Source organism: Falco peregrinus, chromosome 1 (genome assembly GCF_023634155.1).
Source record: "Falco peregrinus isolate bFalPer1 chromosome 1, bFalPer1.pri, whole genome shotgun sequence".
In the NCBI taxonomy this organism is placed as follows: domain Eukaryota; kingdom Metazoa; phylum Chordata; class Aves; order Falconiformes; family Falconidae; genus Falco; species Falco peregrinus.
Genome location: NC_073721.1, coordinates 16,469,993 through 16,487,765, shown reverse-complemented (window position 1 = coordinate 16,487,765; position 17,773 = coordinate 16,469,993). Strand labels below are relative to the sequence as shown.

Below are 17,773 nucleotides of genomic sequence, written 5' to 3'. Positions count from 1 at the left end.
GTATTTCTCTATCCACCTGGACTGTTTCGTGCTGGACAGAACCTCTAATTACTCTTACTTCAGGAGGGGAACAGGTATACAGTCTGACTGTGGTCACACCCATGAACTTTGGCTATCAAGACATCCAAGCATGGCTTGTCTTCTGCTTTCTGAACAGAAGCATCAAAAGCTTGTTTGCATTCTGGAGGGGAACCCTCCAAGGCAGTCAAATTAACTAATCAGTAGTTATATCAACAAGAATGGGAGCAGGAGGCTTCCCACTCACAGCAGTCTTTCCTCTGGAAATGGAGAGCAAGTTCTTCCCTGGCAGGCTGCAAAGAAATAGATGCAAATGTTTGAGCCTTCCAGCTGCCGAGCCAATTCCTCAGCAGTCTGCTTCTCCGATGACCTCCCCGATGGGATGTTGTGGCACAATGAACCAAGTTAGAAGAGAATCCAAAAAGGACTCTGCAAGAAAATCAGTCCTGAATATTCTGCTCAAACCACCTGGGTACGTGCCACACAGCAGTGCATGGGCAGGACAGAGGCAGGCGCAGGTAGCTGCAGTGTTGGCAGCAGGTACTGGCTGTGGTAGCCCACACCGAAGCTGGAGGTGACGCTTGCCGCAGCCTAAACCTTACAGAAGCTCTGTGAAAATACAGAGGCCATCCACACGAGACTGCCTGAAGCATTTAAACATCTCTTCCAGCCATATCTGCAGGAGCTCAAAGAAAGCACTACATACCTCTTCTACTTAAAACAGTCCCACACCAAAAAACCATTATTTGTTGTCAACAAAAATTAACTTTTCTTCCTCATTTACACTTTATTTATTTTTGTTAAACACTACAGAACGGGGAAAAAAGGGGGGGAGCATGAGAAGGAGGCAGAGTTGAACAAAATGTTTTTGTTATAAATGTATAATAAAAGTAGAGAGAATACTACTTCCTGGAAAAACATTTCTCTCTATGCCTTGTCTAACAGGGACAACAGCTTACATGCTGTGGTGAACGAGGCTCTTTGTAAAGGTGTTTCTGATGTCTCACTTGCGACATGCTGTATCTGTTGCACAGCACTCCAGTGTGCAGAGAATGTGTAACACCTTCCCCAATAGCAACGTTTCTGAAGAAGAACCAGCAACCGTATCAGAAGCCAGCACTTCCCACATAGACATTAGTAGACTCCATTTCCCAAATTTAGTACTCGCTTTAGAGTTTGAGGAATTTCAGGTGATGGGCAAATACACATGTTTCTATCTTGTTCCTTCTGCATACTTCTTTCATTTGCGAGGTAAGAAATATTAATTCAAATTAAACATGTCTGGATCTCCTTATAGACACCTTTTAAGAATTTAGTCACATCTCTGTAATCTGGTTTCCCCCCAGATTTGACTGAGAGATACCAGTGCCTTAAAGTAATCCATTTATCTACTGTACCACCCTGCCTCTGTTTAGCTTTAGCAGTCATCACTTTCCACATGTGACATCCATCTACATGATATCAACGTAAACTGTTTGTATAACGAAGTGTTGTATGTTTTATTGTCCTGCCAGCAAAGAAAAGGATAAAATAGCACTTTGCCTGTTGCCTTCAACAAAGGTAGTATAATTGACACCATACATTTTGCAATACAGAAACGGAACCATACATTGGCCAGTTTTTAATTCCTAATACAGCAGGGCTTGCAAATTTTGCCACCATTATTTTTCTAAGAAATACTTTTAAAAAGTAGTATTTTTTTTTTTTGTTTTATAGGCATTTTAAAAAATCTGCTTCTTAAACCAAACTAGATTTTAAATACACACTATTAATTTCTACAGCTAAGATTTCTGTGGCTCTGGTTTGATAATGAGATAATTGCCTCGCAAAGGTCAAGAGAATGGCTTAGTTAGCTTTCAGAGACGGAACAAAGCACTTGCTATGGTTCACTAAGCGTAGTTTCTGCATCACTCCACATGTCTTTGATTCATCTATTACTAATATTCCATGATACACTTACATTATGGATCCAACTATTTCAACAAACCTGTAATCAAGGAATGACCCTGAATAAAATACTCCACAGAAAGCAGATGGTACGCTCATCAAACGCCTTCAAGCCTAAAATAACCTTTCCTATATAAAAAGGATAGTCAATTAAAACTGAACTTCACATTCTGAGCTGGAGCTCAGAGTAAATAAAAATCAACAGGATACTATTGAGTTATTGGACCAAACTTCTAGGGTATTTCATTCATTTTTTCACCACCCCCACACCCCCTAAGAGCAACCAACACTTTTATTCATAGCTTATTCAAAGCCTGTAATGTTTTGTGTGAGTGTGAGCAGACTTGACAGTTTGGGCCTGATCCTGCAAAAGCCTGACATCACGGAATTAAAACTGTTTACAGCAGCAATGTGCTCCAGTGATGACACCATGTGAAGAAGGATCTCTCTTGCCTGTCAGAAGCTGATAGGTGCAGCAGCAGAGGAGCAGTCCTATACCCTACCTCACAAAACGCCCCAATGCCGCTGGTTGGGTCAGTGTTTCTCTGCCACAACAAGGCTTGGACTGGGTGCCAAGCTCAAAGCCAGCGTGCTAGAGTTAGGAAAAAGGGGAGATGATTCTCCCATCACAGGCATCACTGAACCTCTTGCAGCTCACTCCCATTATTATATGTTAAATGCATAATCAGAAATTCTCTCTCCAAGAGACCACAAGAGCTTCCTTGCAAAGATGTAAGGATCCACACAAAAAAAGGTGTCATCCACTGCTATGCAAACAGACTTTGCTCGCATTAGCCACAGCGCTCATCCATCTGGTGATATGGGTAATAAAACTTAATTCTCACAGCACAGGTATACTGCTAAAGAAATCACACTGGACTGGAGTTATCCTGGGTGTGTACACCACAGGCATTCTGCCACATACTCAGCAGCACATCCGCTGCCCTTGGGTTGATCTGACACACACAAAAAAAGGTGTGAAATCACCTGGCAGCTATCAGGAGTTGAATCTTGCAGCCCTCTCTCCCAGCTGTAAGGGGCTGCATACTCCTCTGGAGCTGCACAGTATTCTCTACACCATTTGAATTAAGAGGTCACCTCCAAGAAGTGCCTCTACACTTGTAAAATCAAGCTCCTGGCACTGGCAAAGCCCCCACTGAAAAAGCCCACATTCCAGGAAGGCCAGAAATACACCAGCTATAGCTGACATTTGTTCAGGGCCCTGTGAGCATAAACGCAGTTGATGAGCACTCTGCAACAGCAATGAGATGCACAGGGACTCTCTCCTATTTTGCATTTGTTAGCATACTGCACAAACAATGACTTTAAAAAAAACCAACACACTTTGTAAAGCTTCTGGAAAGACATAGGCTATAGGCAAATGGTTAAGGTAGATAAATTTCGAACCCAGACAAGAGATCCTTTCACTCGTACCGAGTAACTGTGCTATAAACTCTACCCGTGTAACGTTATCTTTTATTGTGATAAACTCAAGTTGCAACTCAGATCACTAGTGGCTAGAAGCCTTCAGTCTCACAGAGGAAAAAGCACATTTGGTACTTAACATTTCAAACATAAATAGCATTGGTTCACTTCAAAGGAATCACATCTTCCCCTTGAAAATCAGTGGACACTTAAAAAGAAGAAAAATGTCTTCACTTGTGAGAAAAAGAAAATAGCTGTAATGTGACTTACCAAACTCATCACATATACTTTCATTTTCTATTAGAGTAGGATGATCAAATGTGTCCCGACAGTAGAAGATTTGGGGGTTCTTGCTCGTTACTGCAATGCCTCCCAGGGCTAAAACAAACTGGTCTGTTAGTATCGAAGAAGGCTTATCCTGAACGCGCTTTAACATGGAACGGTATCGACAGTACTGTGGATAGCTGAGAATTAGCAGATTTGAATCTTCATCATCCTCACCTGGAAGAAGGAAAGAAAAAAAAATACTTAGTATGTCAGAAAAATACAAAACAAGAGCTGTTACTCAAGTATCTCAGAAAACCCATGGCCCACTGGTTCAGTCTTTTCTCAAGACCTATCTTTTATAGCACAGTGGTTTTCAAAAGAAAGGTTAAAAATAGAAATTTTTAAAAAAGTTTATTGAAACAGCTTCTCTTCTGGCTTTCTGTTCAGTTCTCCCATGCTTACCCAAAAGGACTACCTGGATGAGTAAGAAAACAGCTCTCTGCAGAATTTGGCAATAGCGTGAATCAGTGCTCTCCATACTTTGCCAGCTTGGCTGCTTTGATAGAAATATTATCTGTCATTTTTATTCAGCTCCATCTACAGCCTTACTGAACTCATGTTTACACCAGCTAACATCTTTTAAAAATAATAATATACAAACCCCAGAGCATACAGCTATTAATTCTCCTTTGAAGTGTCTGATACTGGCAGCTACAGCCCCTGGGCCAGGGAGGTGGGCTGGCCTGACCTGGTCATTGATGATAAGCTATCCCAACAGGTGGAAATAACTTTCCTCACATTAATTGCAAATGCAGCAGGACTCAATAAAACACCTACAGAGCATAACGAGCAAATGAATTTTCAAACAGCTCATACTGTCAAAATGTGGGCTCAAAATATAAAGCAATCTAGAGCTCAGACTTTTCCATTCCCCCAGGTTTTAGCTGATATTAGGCATAAAGGCAGTAGATTTTGAAATATCGCAATCAAGTCTCATCATATGATAACCAGCAGGAAACTAACAGCAAAAAAAAACCCCACAACAACCAGAGATGCAAACATAAGAAATTATTCATTTGCAGGTATGCAGCCAGTACATAACAGCACTTCTTTTTATGCTCATTTATCTCCTCAGGTGGGGTAACTGAACATGGCTTTCCACGCATGCCAATGAACACAAAGCAAGAGTATTCACTTTACGTTTTCTGCGGTACTCTGATTACTGAATAACTCAGCTATTTCTTCTGTCAGAGACAAAAGGTCTACTACTTAATCCCATTACCAATACTGAAATCATCTTTCTTACCCTTGAAGTAAAAATCACTCCAGATATTGAAAGAAATGTCAAATCAGTTCTCCCCAACTAAATACGATGGCACAACTCATCTTGATTCGTGTGAGGCAATGGAAATGTTGACACATAAAAGGCTAAATTTTAAGAAGTCTCTGGAAGCAGATATATCACCTAGAATGTCATCACTGCAGATGAATGCAATGCTGCAAAAAAAATCAACATGGCATAGGGACTTGGGAAGTACTGTTTTTACAAGCACAGCTCCTGAAAGGCATCACTTTTAAAAACTCAGAACCTTCCTCACTACCCTGACATAGGTGGGGAGATCAAACAACTTGTGTAAAAAAGTAAGAGTAATACATTTTGGTAAACAGCACTGACATTAATTTTCTAGGAAAATAAAATTTATGGCCCTAAAAACTCTTTTGGTCAATAAAGATGTGGTCATGCTTTTCTTTGTTTTCAACAAGTAGCCCATAAGCCTACACAACAGCGCAACTGAGTCAATTGCTCCTAGGAATAAGGCACTCTCTTCTTTATTAGGAAACTCTAAAAATCAGATCAGGAAAACTGTTCTAGGAATTAACGAGCACATGATCCATCTTTTAGCTCCTCTGAGAGTTTCATATACGCCTGCCTGACAGTTATTACTACTTTATACCTTTGTGTAGATAGTGGTGAGCTGAATCTGTTGATCTGACAGCACTTTTCTTATGCCAGGATGTGGTCAGCTTTTTAAACAGGGTGTATAAAAATGTATGTCCCACGTGCCTTTGTAGTAAACCATTGGTTTCTAGACAAATGTGCTGTAAGTCCCTGTGTGGAATTACACAAACTTTCTACCCCTGACAACTGACAACTTAACTCAAACCCCTGGCATAAATTAAATATATTAATACAGGATTGCTTTATACATGCTTGTGCAACCCCAATGAGTACTTTACGATGCATTTGTTTCCCTTCCTTATTCACTCCAGGTTCAACAGATAAATCTAAGAATGAACAAAGGCTGAATAAACTGAAGATTTGTTTAGTGAAAGACAAACAGAGTGTTCCTGGAACAAAGACTTTTTTTTCTCAACCACGCCCACATGAGAAAAGAGAAACCAAAGCAGACCAATCCCTAGTACAACGCCAGCCCAAAGAAGAACTATTTTTTAATTTTAGCGAAATCCAACATGTGCCACTTAATGGTGGGCTTAGTGTGTATTGCTAATTATTTTTCATAGATATGATCAGAAAGAGTTTACTCTTAGGAGGAACAGAGATCAAATTGTGGACCACATCCGTTAAACTCCAGAAAGACAATATATTTTCTAAAAATATTTCAGATCTTAGAAAACCAAGATGCCGAATTTCTGAATCTCATTTTAGCTTCAGCAGAGAGAACATGGTAAAAGATAATACCTACAGTACGCCGCTTGTAAGGCTCAACTGAAATCACTCTAATCCCATGCTTATAGCATAATTGTGTCTTTTAATAACCCCATCCAATGTCAGTTTTTCACTTATTTATATATTTCAGGGCTGAAAACAGAGAAACTGTAATTAGGAGGCAAGGTTCCACCCCTGCCTTCCAAGCGCCGCCTATATATGCATAGATGTAATCCAACAGTTCCCTTTGTGAGGGGTAAAGAGAGCTGGGATTTGGCACAGCCTGGCATTTATGTTGGATTACATGTTCTTCGAGTTGTCTTTGTAAGTAAGAGATGCATGAAATGCCAAACAATGAATCTATGCAAGAACTGACTTTTCAAATCAGCACAACCATTTTTAATATGTAACGCAAGACAATTAAAGCCCCAAAAGAAAAAAAATAAAGCCTGCTAAAGCATGAATTCCTAACAAATCCATCTAGAGCCAGAACTATTTAGAGAACGAGCACAGAAATACAAAACTGTAACTCTCTTTTTGTTTGCTTGTTTCGGAAACATCAGCCTATAATGTTATTGCTAACCGCCATAATCTACTCTCAACATCAGTAAGCTTTTTTTTTTCTTTAAAAAGACCTTCACACCAGGATTTTATAGAGCTTGATGGAAAAACTATGCATGTTCCTTCCTGTACCTAATTACCTCAACTGCAAAAGCTGCCAAGTATTTTGCCCTTTAGTTCTTTTAATCGTATTAGTGCAAATGCATTTGGATGCCAACAGAAACAAACATTTAAAGATTTTTGCTTAAAAGATTCCAAATATGTACGAGGCTAGTGCTAGGAAAGCACAATCCACTTCTTCCCAGAAAACACAGAGTTATTTCTGTGGAAGAAATATGAATTTGTGCCTCTTGTAAGACTAAATGTCTAGTTTTGACCCAATTTTAAGTAAAATAATGTCAATATGAACTGCTCTCACAATGATTTATGCTACCTTCTGTTACTTTATTACATTAGACATTCCTTTCTCTAAGCTTTATACTTTTCGCCGTGCTCCTAGCAACCACATAAAGGCTGAGCACCAACTTTACATGCCTGGCACCCTTCCAGGCTCAACTGTTATTGATAATTATATTGAAGTTTCAATTTAATTGCTACTCTGTTGTGACACAGAATATTTTTTGTAATTAGGCATTTCCCATTTTCTGTCCATTCATTTTTTGTATTACTGAAAACAATTTTTTTCCCCAGAAAAAATAAGCAGAACAATGATACAGATAAGGGTACGTACATCTGTTACTATCATTACCAACATGGTAATGTGAAGGAAAGAAAAAAAAAATTAAAGGAAAAAAATTGTGAATATAATTTCTCGGAAGGTAATTTTCTTTTCAGTTTAAGTGCTCTTATTCTTCTTACAGTTACTCAATGATTTCCTGTTCTAATTACAAGACATTGTACAGAAAGTAATTTTTAAAAAGGAAATGTACTAGAGTAGGAGGCTAAATAGCGTCACTTGCTTGGTATGGTCTGAAATTCCAAACTTTTACATCTCTTTTATCAACTCTCTGCTCTACCTTTGCGCAATATATTCTACCACAAATCTACCATCTCTTCTGAGGCAGTTAACTCAAATGTATACATCAAAGAGAAGAACATACTTGCAGTTAAACTGCAGGCAAAAGAAAAAAAAAAATTTTTTTTCCTCCTCACTGTAGCTGGTAAATTGGAGGCAAGCCAAGCCTAAGAGTGGAAAATATTAAAAAGTTTAAAAAAAAAAAAAAAAAAAAGGAAAGAAGAAAGCTTGATTAAAAAGCGAGAGAAGAGATATTCAGTTCTAAGTCTAAATGAATAAGCCACAAACTATTTCATAAAAACATACTGTGACGTAAATTACACATCAGTATTGCCCTGTTGTGGTTATTTTGAGAAATGGCTTGTACTGTAAGTCAGCTGGTAAAACCCCACCCTTAATGATTTTGTAATTCTCCATACAGCAATCAACTGGAGCAGTCATGAAATTGCCAAGAAGGAAAACAGACAGAGCTGTAGAGAGTTTGTAATAAAAAGATAATGTACTTTTAACATAACAGAAGTAGAAGATTGGTTTTATTAACTAAAAAAACTACTTAAAAGGTCCCAGGCTTGCCATTTGTTTTGATAAATGTTGACACAGATCTTCATAAGATAAGCAATGGAACTATCAGGGGAACCAGATAAAATGGGACAATGCTTTGGTGTGTGGGTAGCAAATTGAGCAAAGGAGTTATTTGGAATATAGAGCAAAAATGAAGGAAGTTGCAGGGTTCTGTCCGTCAGTCTCCTCCCTGCCCTCACCATCCTGCCTTCCTTCATTACTCTCAATTACTAGGGGGGTGTCCCAGACTATGCACATATTATAACCAGCTTATCATTGCTTGTATGCATGGCTTTGACCATATCAATATGCAGCAGATGCAGAGGTAATGGAGGACACATCTGGATGTCTGGAAGGACTGGGATTGGCAAGGGTTAGCTGTGCTGACTGAATGCAGCTGTGACTCCCAAGGTGGGATGTCTCTTGACAGCTGCAGAGCAGTGTTGAGGTGGAACTGCCCTCCCCCAAGACCCTCAGCAACCCACTGGAACACACATGATGGGACTCATTTCATACTATACTGCATTTTCAGTTTACAACAGTTGTGTGGATCCCTCTGCTGTTAGAGATATCTCCTTCCAACCTGCTGTTTTGTAAGATATGGATCAACTCACTCTCTGGAGGTACTACTCTCCCATCAATGACAACTAGCTTAGTTTAAAGGCTTAACTTGCAGATCAAATTAAGCGAGTGAAATTAATTCCACCTAAGTGACAATGCAGTCTGCCCTATGCCAAATCAATGGTCCAAATGCAAACTAAAAAAAATTCCCTCCCAGTTGACACACTTGCCATCGAGATCAAAAAGGTTGATCTCACCTGTGGCAATGGATTTTGGCTCTTCCAGCTCTTAAGATAGAAAACAGTTCTCTTTCCTTTGTTCTACTCCTTTGGCAAGGACTTTCTGCAGTATGGACATGAGAACACAGGTGTAGACAAGACAAAGACGTGTGTAGCTGACCCTTCAAAACCAATGAGTGCAGGTCAGACAGACTCTGCGCATCTCAAAACTGCCTCTTTTAATAACAACCCAAAGCGAGATACCACTGCTTTCCAGCAGGCAGAAACAAAGTTATTACATAATTACCTAAAATCCCAGAAGCTCTCAAAAAGTCTAAAAGCAATAGAAACAGCAGAACAATGGAAGAGTAACCAGGAGGAAGAAGAAATTGGGTCTTTATTACCCAAACACCTTTAAGAGGAATCATGTAATGAGAACACCTTCCCTTACCACTATCCAGTCATTATCTGCCAGACACCCCCAAATCATCGCCCCGATAACTGCAGCTGTCCAAGAAGCAATGACAGCTACATCTCTGGGTATGACAGAAAGCATGGCTCTCCCAACTCACGGCATAATTATGTCTGGCTCTTTGTTTGACCACTTCTCACACCAAATCCTCCATGCAGAACCAAGGCTAAGAACCCCAGCAGCAACCAATGTCCCTTTGCACCAGGCTGCTGCGATCAACGAGCAACATTTGAGGAGTTCAGGTAGCAGCAGCAGCAGCACAAAATGACTTCTCCACACTCTAGCACACCAATCCACTCTCTCTCCAGTAATTAGGGAAGACTTATAAAACACAGCTCTTTCAATCCACCTTGCCTTTTCACTCCCATAGTCTTTGTTCACTCTAGTAACACCACTTGGTTTGCTTTGGCTGGCTAATTAATCACGAGACCTAAAAATATCAATCTAAGAATCATATTTTTGTCAACAGTTAAATGCAAATACTGTAATAATTTAGCCCCATGAGATGGGGCAGGAAATCTGTGGGTTTGGGTTTAAATAAATTTGGATGAATTATTGACACAACAGGGATACCTCTTTGTTGGCAGGACCCATGCTACTCATCCTTGCTTTGAGAATCCCCCTCTATTTGAATGCTAATGCAATCAAGAACAAAGGCAACGTGTTGCAGGATACGGAACACAGTGATTACATTTATGTTTACCAGATAATGACGATGTTAACAAGTTGCCTGTAATTCTTACGTGGACGTTTGCCTGTCTGATTTTGCTTTTAAATTGATCAAAACACAAAAGCCGGACATTTGCCTGTCTGACTTTGCTTTTAAATTGATCAAAACACAAAAGCCATTTCTGCCAATATACAGAATAAAATGCTCAGCCTTTCTGCATGTATCAGATGTTTCTTCCCTTGTAAGGACGAGACAGAGCTAATTCTCAGAATTTCGTGCTACTTCCCCAGCCCCCTGTTTTCTGTCATAGTGCCAGCAAAGCATCAGCCGTTCAAAGAATTCCTAAGATTAGTTTAACATTTGAAAGAAAGAGAATACTCACAAATCTACTGGAGATTGAAACCACTGTTAAACCCAACAGCAATACAGCCATTTTTAAAAAAAAAAGAAAAAAGCACCATCTAATACATACTTAAAGCACATGGTTGAAGTACATTTTACAGTTGGTGATTTGGATCCAAGTTGTTCTAGTCCTACCTAATGGGAACTAAACAGACTATGTTGATTGATGACTGACAGTATGTCCATATAATTGAATCCTCCATAATATTTCTTTCGTTAAATCACTTTGAATTTGAATCATAAATCCAATTTTTGAAGAAGACGAAAGAAATTTAATACTGAACAAGTTTCCAACCACGCATTCAACATTCTTTTTCAGACCCTAATCCAATATTCAGCTCCTCATAACTGCAGCTTCTACCCTGCACTCCCAGGATCCTCCTGCACCTTAGGAAGCAGGTTTATGAGGTGTTTCTAGACTCAAAAGAAGAGTGACTGACAATCGTCATTTCCAGCTTTTATATAACCCTTCCATCCACAGGCCTCAAACTGCTTTATGGAGATGAGTAAAAACTATTATCCCCATTACACAGAGAGACAAACTGAGACAGAGAGCTTAAAGGATTTATTCTACAGCATCAAGCAACTTAGAGAGCAAGGGAGAGAGCAGACTGGCCAGGCAGAAATCCTTGTTGGGGGTGTTTCTGGGTAAGTGAGACTTTCCCAAGTTTCCCTGAAAGGGAAGTGGCAATCTCTGGCCACCCCAGCCACCCTGCCTGCCTCCACCAGAGACAGGGGATGAACCAGGCAGGGGCTCTGTACTGAGGCTTCTCTCCTACCACAACTGTTTTCCCTGTCCTACACAATCCCAGTCACTCCTTCACTTTATTTGGCTGCTGCCCACCTGTGATTATCTTCCCCCTTCATGGAGGGTTTGCAAAGCAGTGGTTCACCCTCCTGCCAAATGGCAGGTGACTGCTGTGATGATAGCTGCAGGAGCACGAGAAAAGTAAGCTGATGTTGGGGACGCAGCCAAGTTCAGAGCTGGGCTGTGAAATCATCTTCCTGCCTCTCAAAACTTCCTTCTCTCCTTACTCCTCAGGTCACAGGCATGGGCCAGCCCATGTCCAAACAGCCATGGATGGCTACAGTAAACCACTCTGATATAAAAGGTTTTTAAACTGCCCTATTAGCTTTCTAAAGCAGATGGAGACTGGGGGAAGGGGGAGATTGATTGTAGAAGGGAGCACATGCTGCCTGTCCTCTTGAATGTTCTGGGTCATGCGGACCATTCAGGTTGAATGTGCATCAGCTTTAAAACAAGTATTTATCCTGGTTGTCCTGGTTACTGATAAGCAGCTTCAATTCTGCTGATAACAAAAAGAAGAAAGAATTAAAAAGGGGAGGGGGGCTGAAAACATAATTTGGTAATATGACGAAGCCAAGAAGAGGAATTAAATCATACTAAACAAGCCAATTGTACTGTAAATGGCTCTGCCTCTGTATTTGCTTTTAAATCATCTAAGGCTCTAACATGGCAGCTGCTTCAGTTTTAACAAACAAACAGTAAAAATCCCTTTTAATAACGAAAGGAAATAATGATATACTTTGCTTTAGCTGAATTCAAACATAATTTAATTTTTCCTGAGGTGAGATTTGCACAGGGAACAATCAGATAATAAGTGTTATCATTCTCATAGACAAAACTGAACCAGCACTTTGCAATTCAAAGTGCTATTTAATGCACCATTTTCAGCAATCTCTGAACACCATCCAACATAGCACTGAACTACGCTTCAGTACTTACACATAAAGCCTGATCCTGCAAATACTTGGGCACGGGAGTTATGCTGCTGTTGCTGAAGTTACATGTTCCCTAAAGCGCCTTCATGAAGGGGGTCACATCCAGGAACTTTTCCTACACCACCTTCTCATATTCTTTATTACTATTACTACGGTTATGTGTCTTGGTCTCTTTTTCTTCTGAAGTGTAGCACTACGCAGAGAAAATGCTGGAGAATAAAACCCACTCCTTTTGCAGAGAAACATGCAACTAGAGCCACTGGCAAGAGAGGGGCACGTATTTTTACGGCAATGACAATTAACCACTGGAACAATGAGCTCAAAGACATAACAGGTTCCCCAATCCAGTGCCCAAGACTGAAGCTTTTTTCCCTGAAGATATTCTCTGGTCTGATGAGTTTTAAACTTCTGGTCTGTTACTTGTCCTCTGTGCTGAAGAGGTCCAGGACAAATTCACACTTGCTTGGGAAAATTTTAAGGCATGAAAAACAGGAAAAAATGGAAAGCCACTCAGAGTTAAAATGAGTTACTGGGTTTAATATCAGAGTAACTGGGTCTCCTGTCCTCTCATCTCTCTTTCACCTCTGCACACCATTCAAACACAAATGAGAGGCATACACAGCTTTGCTTATAAGGGACTGTTACACCACCTCTTCCACACAGCAGAATCAACTGCCTTCATTTTCCACTGCCCACAAAAGTATGAGTCAAAAGCCTTATCTTGGTGTTTCACACGAGGCCCTTTCACTATCATTCTGAAAATTCAGAGGAACTGCGCCCTCCCTGAAATAGCAATAGCAGAAGCTGCCGGCCCCAGAGCTGTGACATGAGGGGTGGAGGATGGAAATGGTCCAGTGATTTAAACAGTCGAGCTCCGCTTTTGACGTTTATGCCCTCTTTGAAACCCTTAATGAAGTAACAACCCCGTTAATTCTTGCAGGGTATTTAGTACACATAAAAACTGCATTATCTACTATTTACAATTTACTACACACAAGCAGTATCTGGCTCTGTATAAAAATAACAAGCTCACTGTAACCCTCCGCTCCCTAACCATACTGCTGATTTCTTTGACACATGGAGAAGTGAGAATAATTACATTTTACTGAGTGCGTCTCATTACACTGATTTAAGTAAGATTTCCAAAGCTGCAAAAATATGCTTTTCGATTTCATTTGTTTCTAGCAATTCACTCTGAAGACTGTTAGTAAAACCTTCAGAAATCATCATCAATATGGACAAAAATTGTACCCTTCTCATGTGGACATTTGACAGAGGGATAATAGGGTCTAGAAAGACCACAGTCAGACGTTGCTTTTCTATTTAATGTTTCCTTCTGTGCCAAACATAATATAACAGACAAGTGTTAGAGAGACATGCAGGGGGGAGCCTGAATAGAGAGCTTTAAAAGAGGTCCTTAATAGAGAAGCTGTATGCTTAGTCTTCAACAACATTCAATGGCAATTTATTTGCAGCCATTTTCTCATGTAACCTTTCACACGGGAGCAGGTAAGATACAGCACAAGACAATTTGTCAACTGCCAGATATGAACAAAAGAAAGCATTTTTAATAAGCTTCAGTGGCTCCTTGTATTTGTTTTGCAACATGTTAATAACTTTCTTGGAAGCCAATCAAAGACAAGAAGAGAAAAAAAGTCAAGCTGGGAAACAAAAACCACAGTTAAAGAATTTTACAGATAAACTTGTGTTATCATCTACTGTGTAATAATGCTTAAATCCAGGAGTGGCAAGGAATTAGAATTAGCACGAAGCCATTTAAAAAAAACAACCAAAATGCAATTACAGAAATGCTAGCACCGTATGTTTTTTTCCCAAGAGTTTGCTGTCCTTTATCTCATCCCAGCGTATTACATACCGGTTCCCCAATACAACCGTACTTTGGTTCTCCTCCTTCCTGGCAAAAAGGTGAAACTCAACCTGAGGACTGCCATGAGGAAAGGTCAGTTGGGAGCTGCCAAACTCCAGGCTACCAACCCAATTCCCCTGCACCACGCTCCCCCAGCTACTCAGGGAGTCTCGTCTCCTAACTGAACTTCTCATGTGGCACCAAATAACCCCCAAATTGTTGCTCTGCAAAACCACCCAAATGTAGCTTCAATAGCTGTTACAGGTATATGAGTAAGTCTGTGGTTGCTCATTTAATCCAATTCTGCATCACAGCAAAGCAAACTCAAGCTGAACAGAGTAGTAATAGGAAGAAGGTGTAGAGGAAAAGGTATGTAATGCACTCCCTTGTCTAGGATATGAGGACCAAAACCAGAGCGATATGCAGGACAAGACAAACAAACCAACTGTGCTGAAGTTCAGCAACGCCAGGGCCTTCCTGTGTGACCAAAGTCCTACAAGGTCTTTCTGTGGCGCAGTCTCATTTCTGAGGAAAAGGTATTAGTTGCAGGCATGTGAGAGCTTGCGGGTCAATTGTTCCTGATCCCTTCCCCTTCCTGCATGCAAAAGAAGAGGTGCAAAGAGCCTCCTCAAAATGGTATCTACTGATACCTGTGCCAAAAAGACTTCTGCAGGGCTAGGGTTCATTCATTGGATCAAACGCTCCAGTCCCATTTCTAAGGGAAGCATCTTCTGGTATTGACGAAAAGTCAAGAGTGCCTGAACAGGGAGGCTTCACAATCCCAGCAACATACACTGAAAAATCTGATGAAGTGTTAAGCGATTTCATTAACGTTATTAAATGTAGAAAATTCCCCTGGAAAACTTCACACAGGCTTTCCCGTCTCCTTGCACATTACTCATGGCCTGAGAGACGCGTGAGGAGCAAATGGAGAGAAATAAAGCTTCTCTCCAGTCAATTTGGACCAAGTCCTAGTCTTGCTGGTAGAAAGACCAGGCTTGTGGGCTTCAGTGAGAACAGGGCTGGGTCCTTTGAACTAGGTTATTATGGCATCTGCAAGAGAGGTACAAAAGTATATGGCAAGAGAAGATGTGCCTGAGAACAAAAGGAGCTGCCAGTCAGATGATATCCCTCCTTGTTATGATGATGAAAAGACTCCCAGACTTCAGCAGACACACACCTGCAGAGTTTAGTATCCTATCTCAAAATTAGATTTTGCCTTCTAAGGACTTTGCAGAGGAGCCTGTCACCCAGTGAAGGGAAAGAATATAAGCATTTGCTCCTCAGGAAAGAGGAATGGCCTTTTGAATAAGAAAGGGCTCCCTGCCATGGGAACCTACCGGCCCAGCCCCATGCTCTTCTTGAGAACTAATACAGGATTCTTCTTCCTCTTCTGCAGGACCAGGAAATCATTCCTATAGAAAAGAAGTCGTGCTACCTGAATTATCTGAAAAGGCCTCAGGTGGAGGCAGGGTGAGAAAGGATTTCAGGACAAGTTATGCCTATGAGCCGAGGAGAACAAGCAAGTATCCTCCCACTCTCTTCTCTAGGCAAACTCTCTCTCCGTGTTTGCAGTGAGAATGTCAGTCTTCAGTAAATCTGGCCAGGAAGGGCCCAGCAGTGCGCTGCCAATCTTCCAGAGAACACCAGGCAGCTCCTGTTCAGCTCCCGAAGGGCTTTGGTTCGGCACAGATCTGAGTGGAAGGCTTGGAAGTAGAAAACAGTCCTAAAGTACTATCTACTAGTCTGGAACGTGCTCTACTAATAGATAGCACTGTCTATTTCAAAGCACTTAATGGACGCTAATTAGTCCTCAGGGCATTCGTATGAGGCAGGTAGATAGATAAGTATTATTTCCCCTGCTTTACATATGAAATAACCTCATCAGAGATGTTCTGACTTGCTTTAGGCCACCAAATGAGTCACTGAGCTCAGCTCTCAGCAGGTCCTGGCTCCCAGACCTGTGCTCAGACCTCTCAGCCATACCTCTTTCACAAGTGCAAAATCTTCATTTCAAACGTGGAGGGAGAAAGGAAAAAAGATCAAGGAGGGGTGATAACACTGGGAAAAAATATGCTCTGGGAAAGGAGCTTCCAAAAGAATGACAAAACAGAGCCTTGTATCTACTGAATGCTACATACCAAATCTAGGACAAGGAGAGAGATGAAAAACACTCTTGATACAAAATTGTAAGACTTTTTGTTATATATTCTCTTCAAGCAGTCACAGATATTTACTGTGATTTGTAACCACCACTAATGTCTGTTAAATAGTTTCAGATTCCTATTTCTAGCATGGCCATAGTGTTAAAAGAATGTGCAAGGGCAGCAGGCAGCAGTCCTGGATGCACAGAATATATATGCTTAGTACATACATGTAAATTACATTCCTACACACACAAAAGTTACACTGAGTTGTTATTCCACACTAGAGACCTTTGTGACTTGAGATACCATGCTGCTCTGGTAGGCAGGAACACAAAAATGATGGATTTTATATCTCTTTGCGAAAGAGCACCAAATGGTTTCAGCCACCACTTGCCAACAGCCAGAACACACAAGACACCAGACCAGCAGACATTAAATGGCACATGCTTCCTCAAACCAACAGCATGCTGTATCTCCCACTGCTTAACTCCCCTTGACCAGTGCAGAGTGAGTTGGGCAGATTATGCCCTAAACTTTTAAGACTCCCAACCTAATACACATTTTTCACATTCCTGAACATGCCTCCCAATGACACCTTCCCTTTCAGCCCACAGCCCCCCATCCCACCGACTCCTCATGCTCCGCATGACCACACTGCGACCCCATGCCTCTGGGCATCTCTCCTCCGGTGTGGCTGCTGGGGATCCCCAGCATCAGGTGGCTGCAGCCTGGTGCTCCCTCCCCAGGAACGCCTGCCTCTCAGAAACCTGGACTGACTACCCCTGGTCACAGCCTGCATCTAATCTCATCAGTGCAAAGGAGCGGGATTACCTGTCTTTCAGTCCTGCCAAAGGAATGGCTATGCTGGCCTGTGCCCAGCACTGTTTTCTCCGCATTAACAGCCCATTCACCAGCCAGGACAGAGGACCCTGAGGTGCAGGGTGCTGCACGGACTGCTCCTATTCCAGAGAGGTGGAGAGAGCACCAGCACACACCAGATCCATGTGGAGATGAGAAAATAACAGTAGTGACCATACAAATCTTACGTTTCTTATTCCAGACATCCTTGTCAGTGCATTTCTGACCCTCAACTACACAATTAAGTGAGCACAGTGTACCAGTCCCCCAGAACATTCACTAATTGCTTGTGCTAAAAACAAACTTAATTTTTTGCTTCTACGGAATTCAGAGACCAATCTTCAGCTACTACAGGCTATGCAAATAATTACTT

The 17,773-nt window shown here is 41.1% G+C and overlaps 1 protein-coding gene across 3 annotated transcripts in view; it reads right to left on the bottom strand.

The window, feature by feature from the left end:
• The window catches only part of ARID5B (AT-rich interaction domain 5B), a 123,500-nt gene that overhangs the window by 70,588 nt on the left and 35,139 nt on the right, over positions 1–17,773 (bottom strand). For all 3 annotated transcript variants that reach the window (XM_055799994.1, XM_055799936.1, XM_055800046.1), the window contains one exon: positions 3,661–3,891. In XM_055799994.1, coding sequence (XP_055655969.1) covers positions 3,661–3,891 — 231 coding nt within the window. The remainder of the gene's footprint in view (positions 1–3,660; positions 3,892–17,773) is intronic.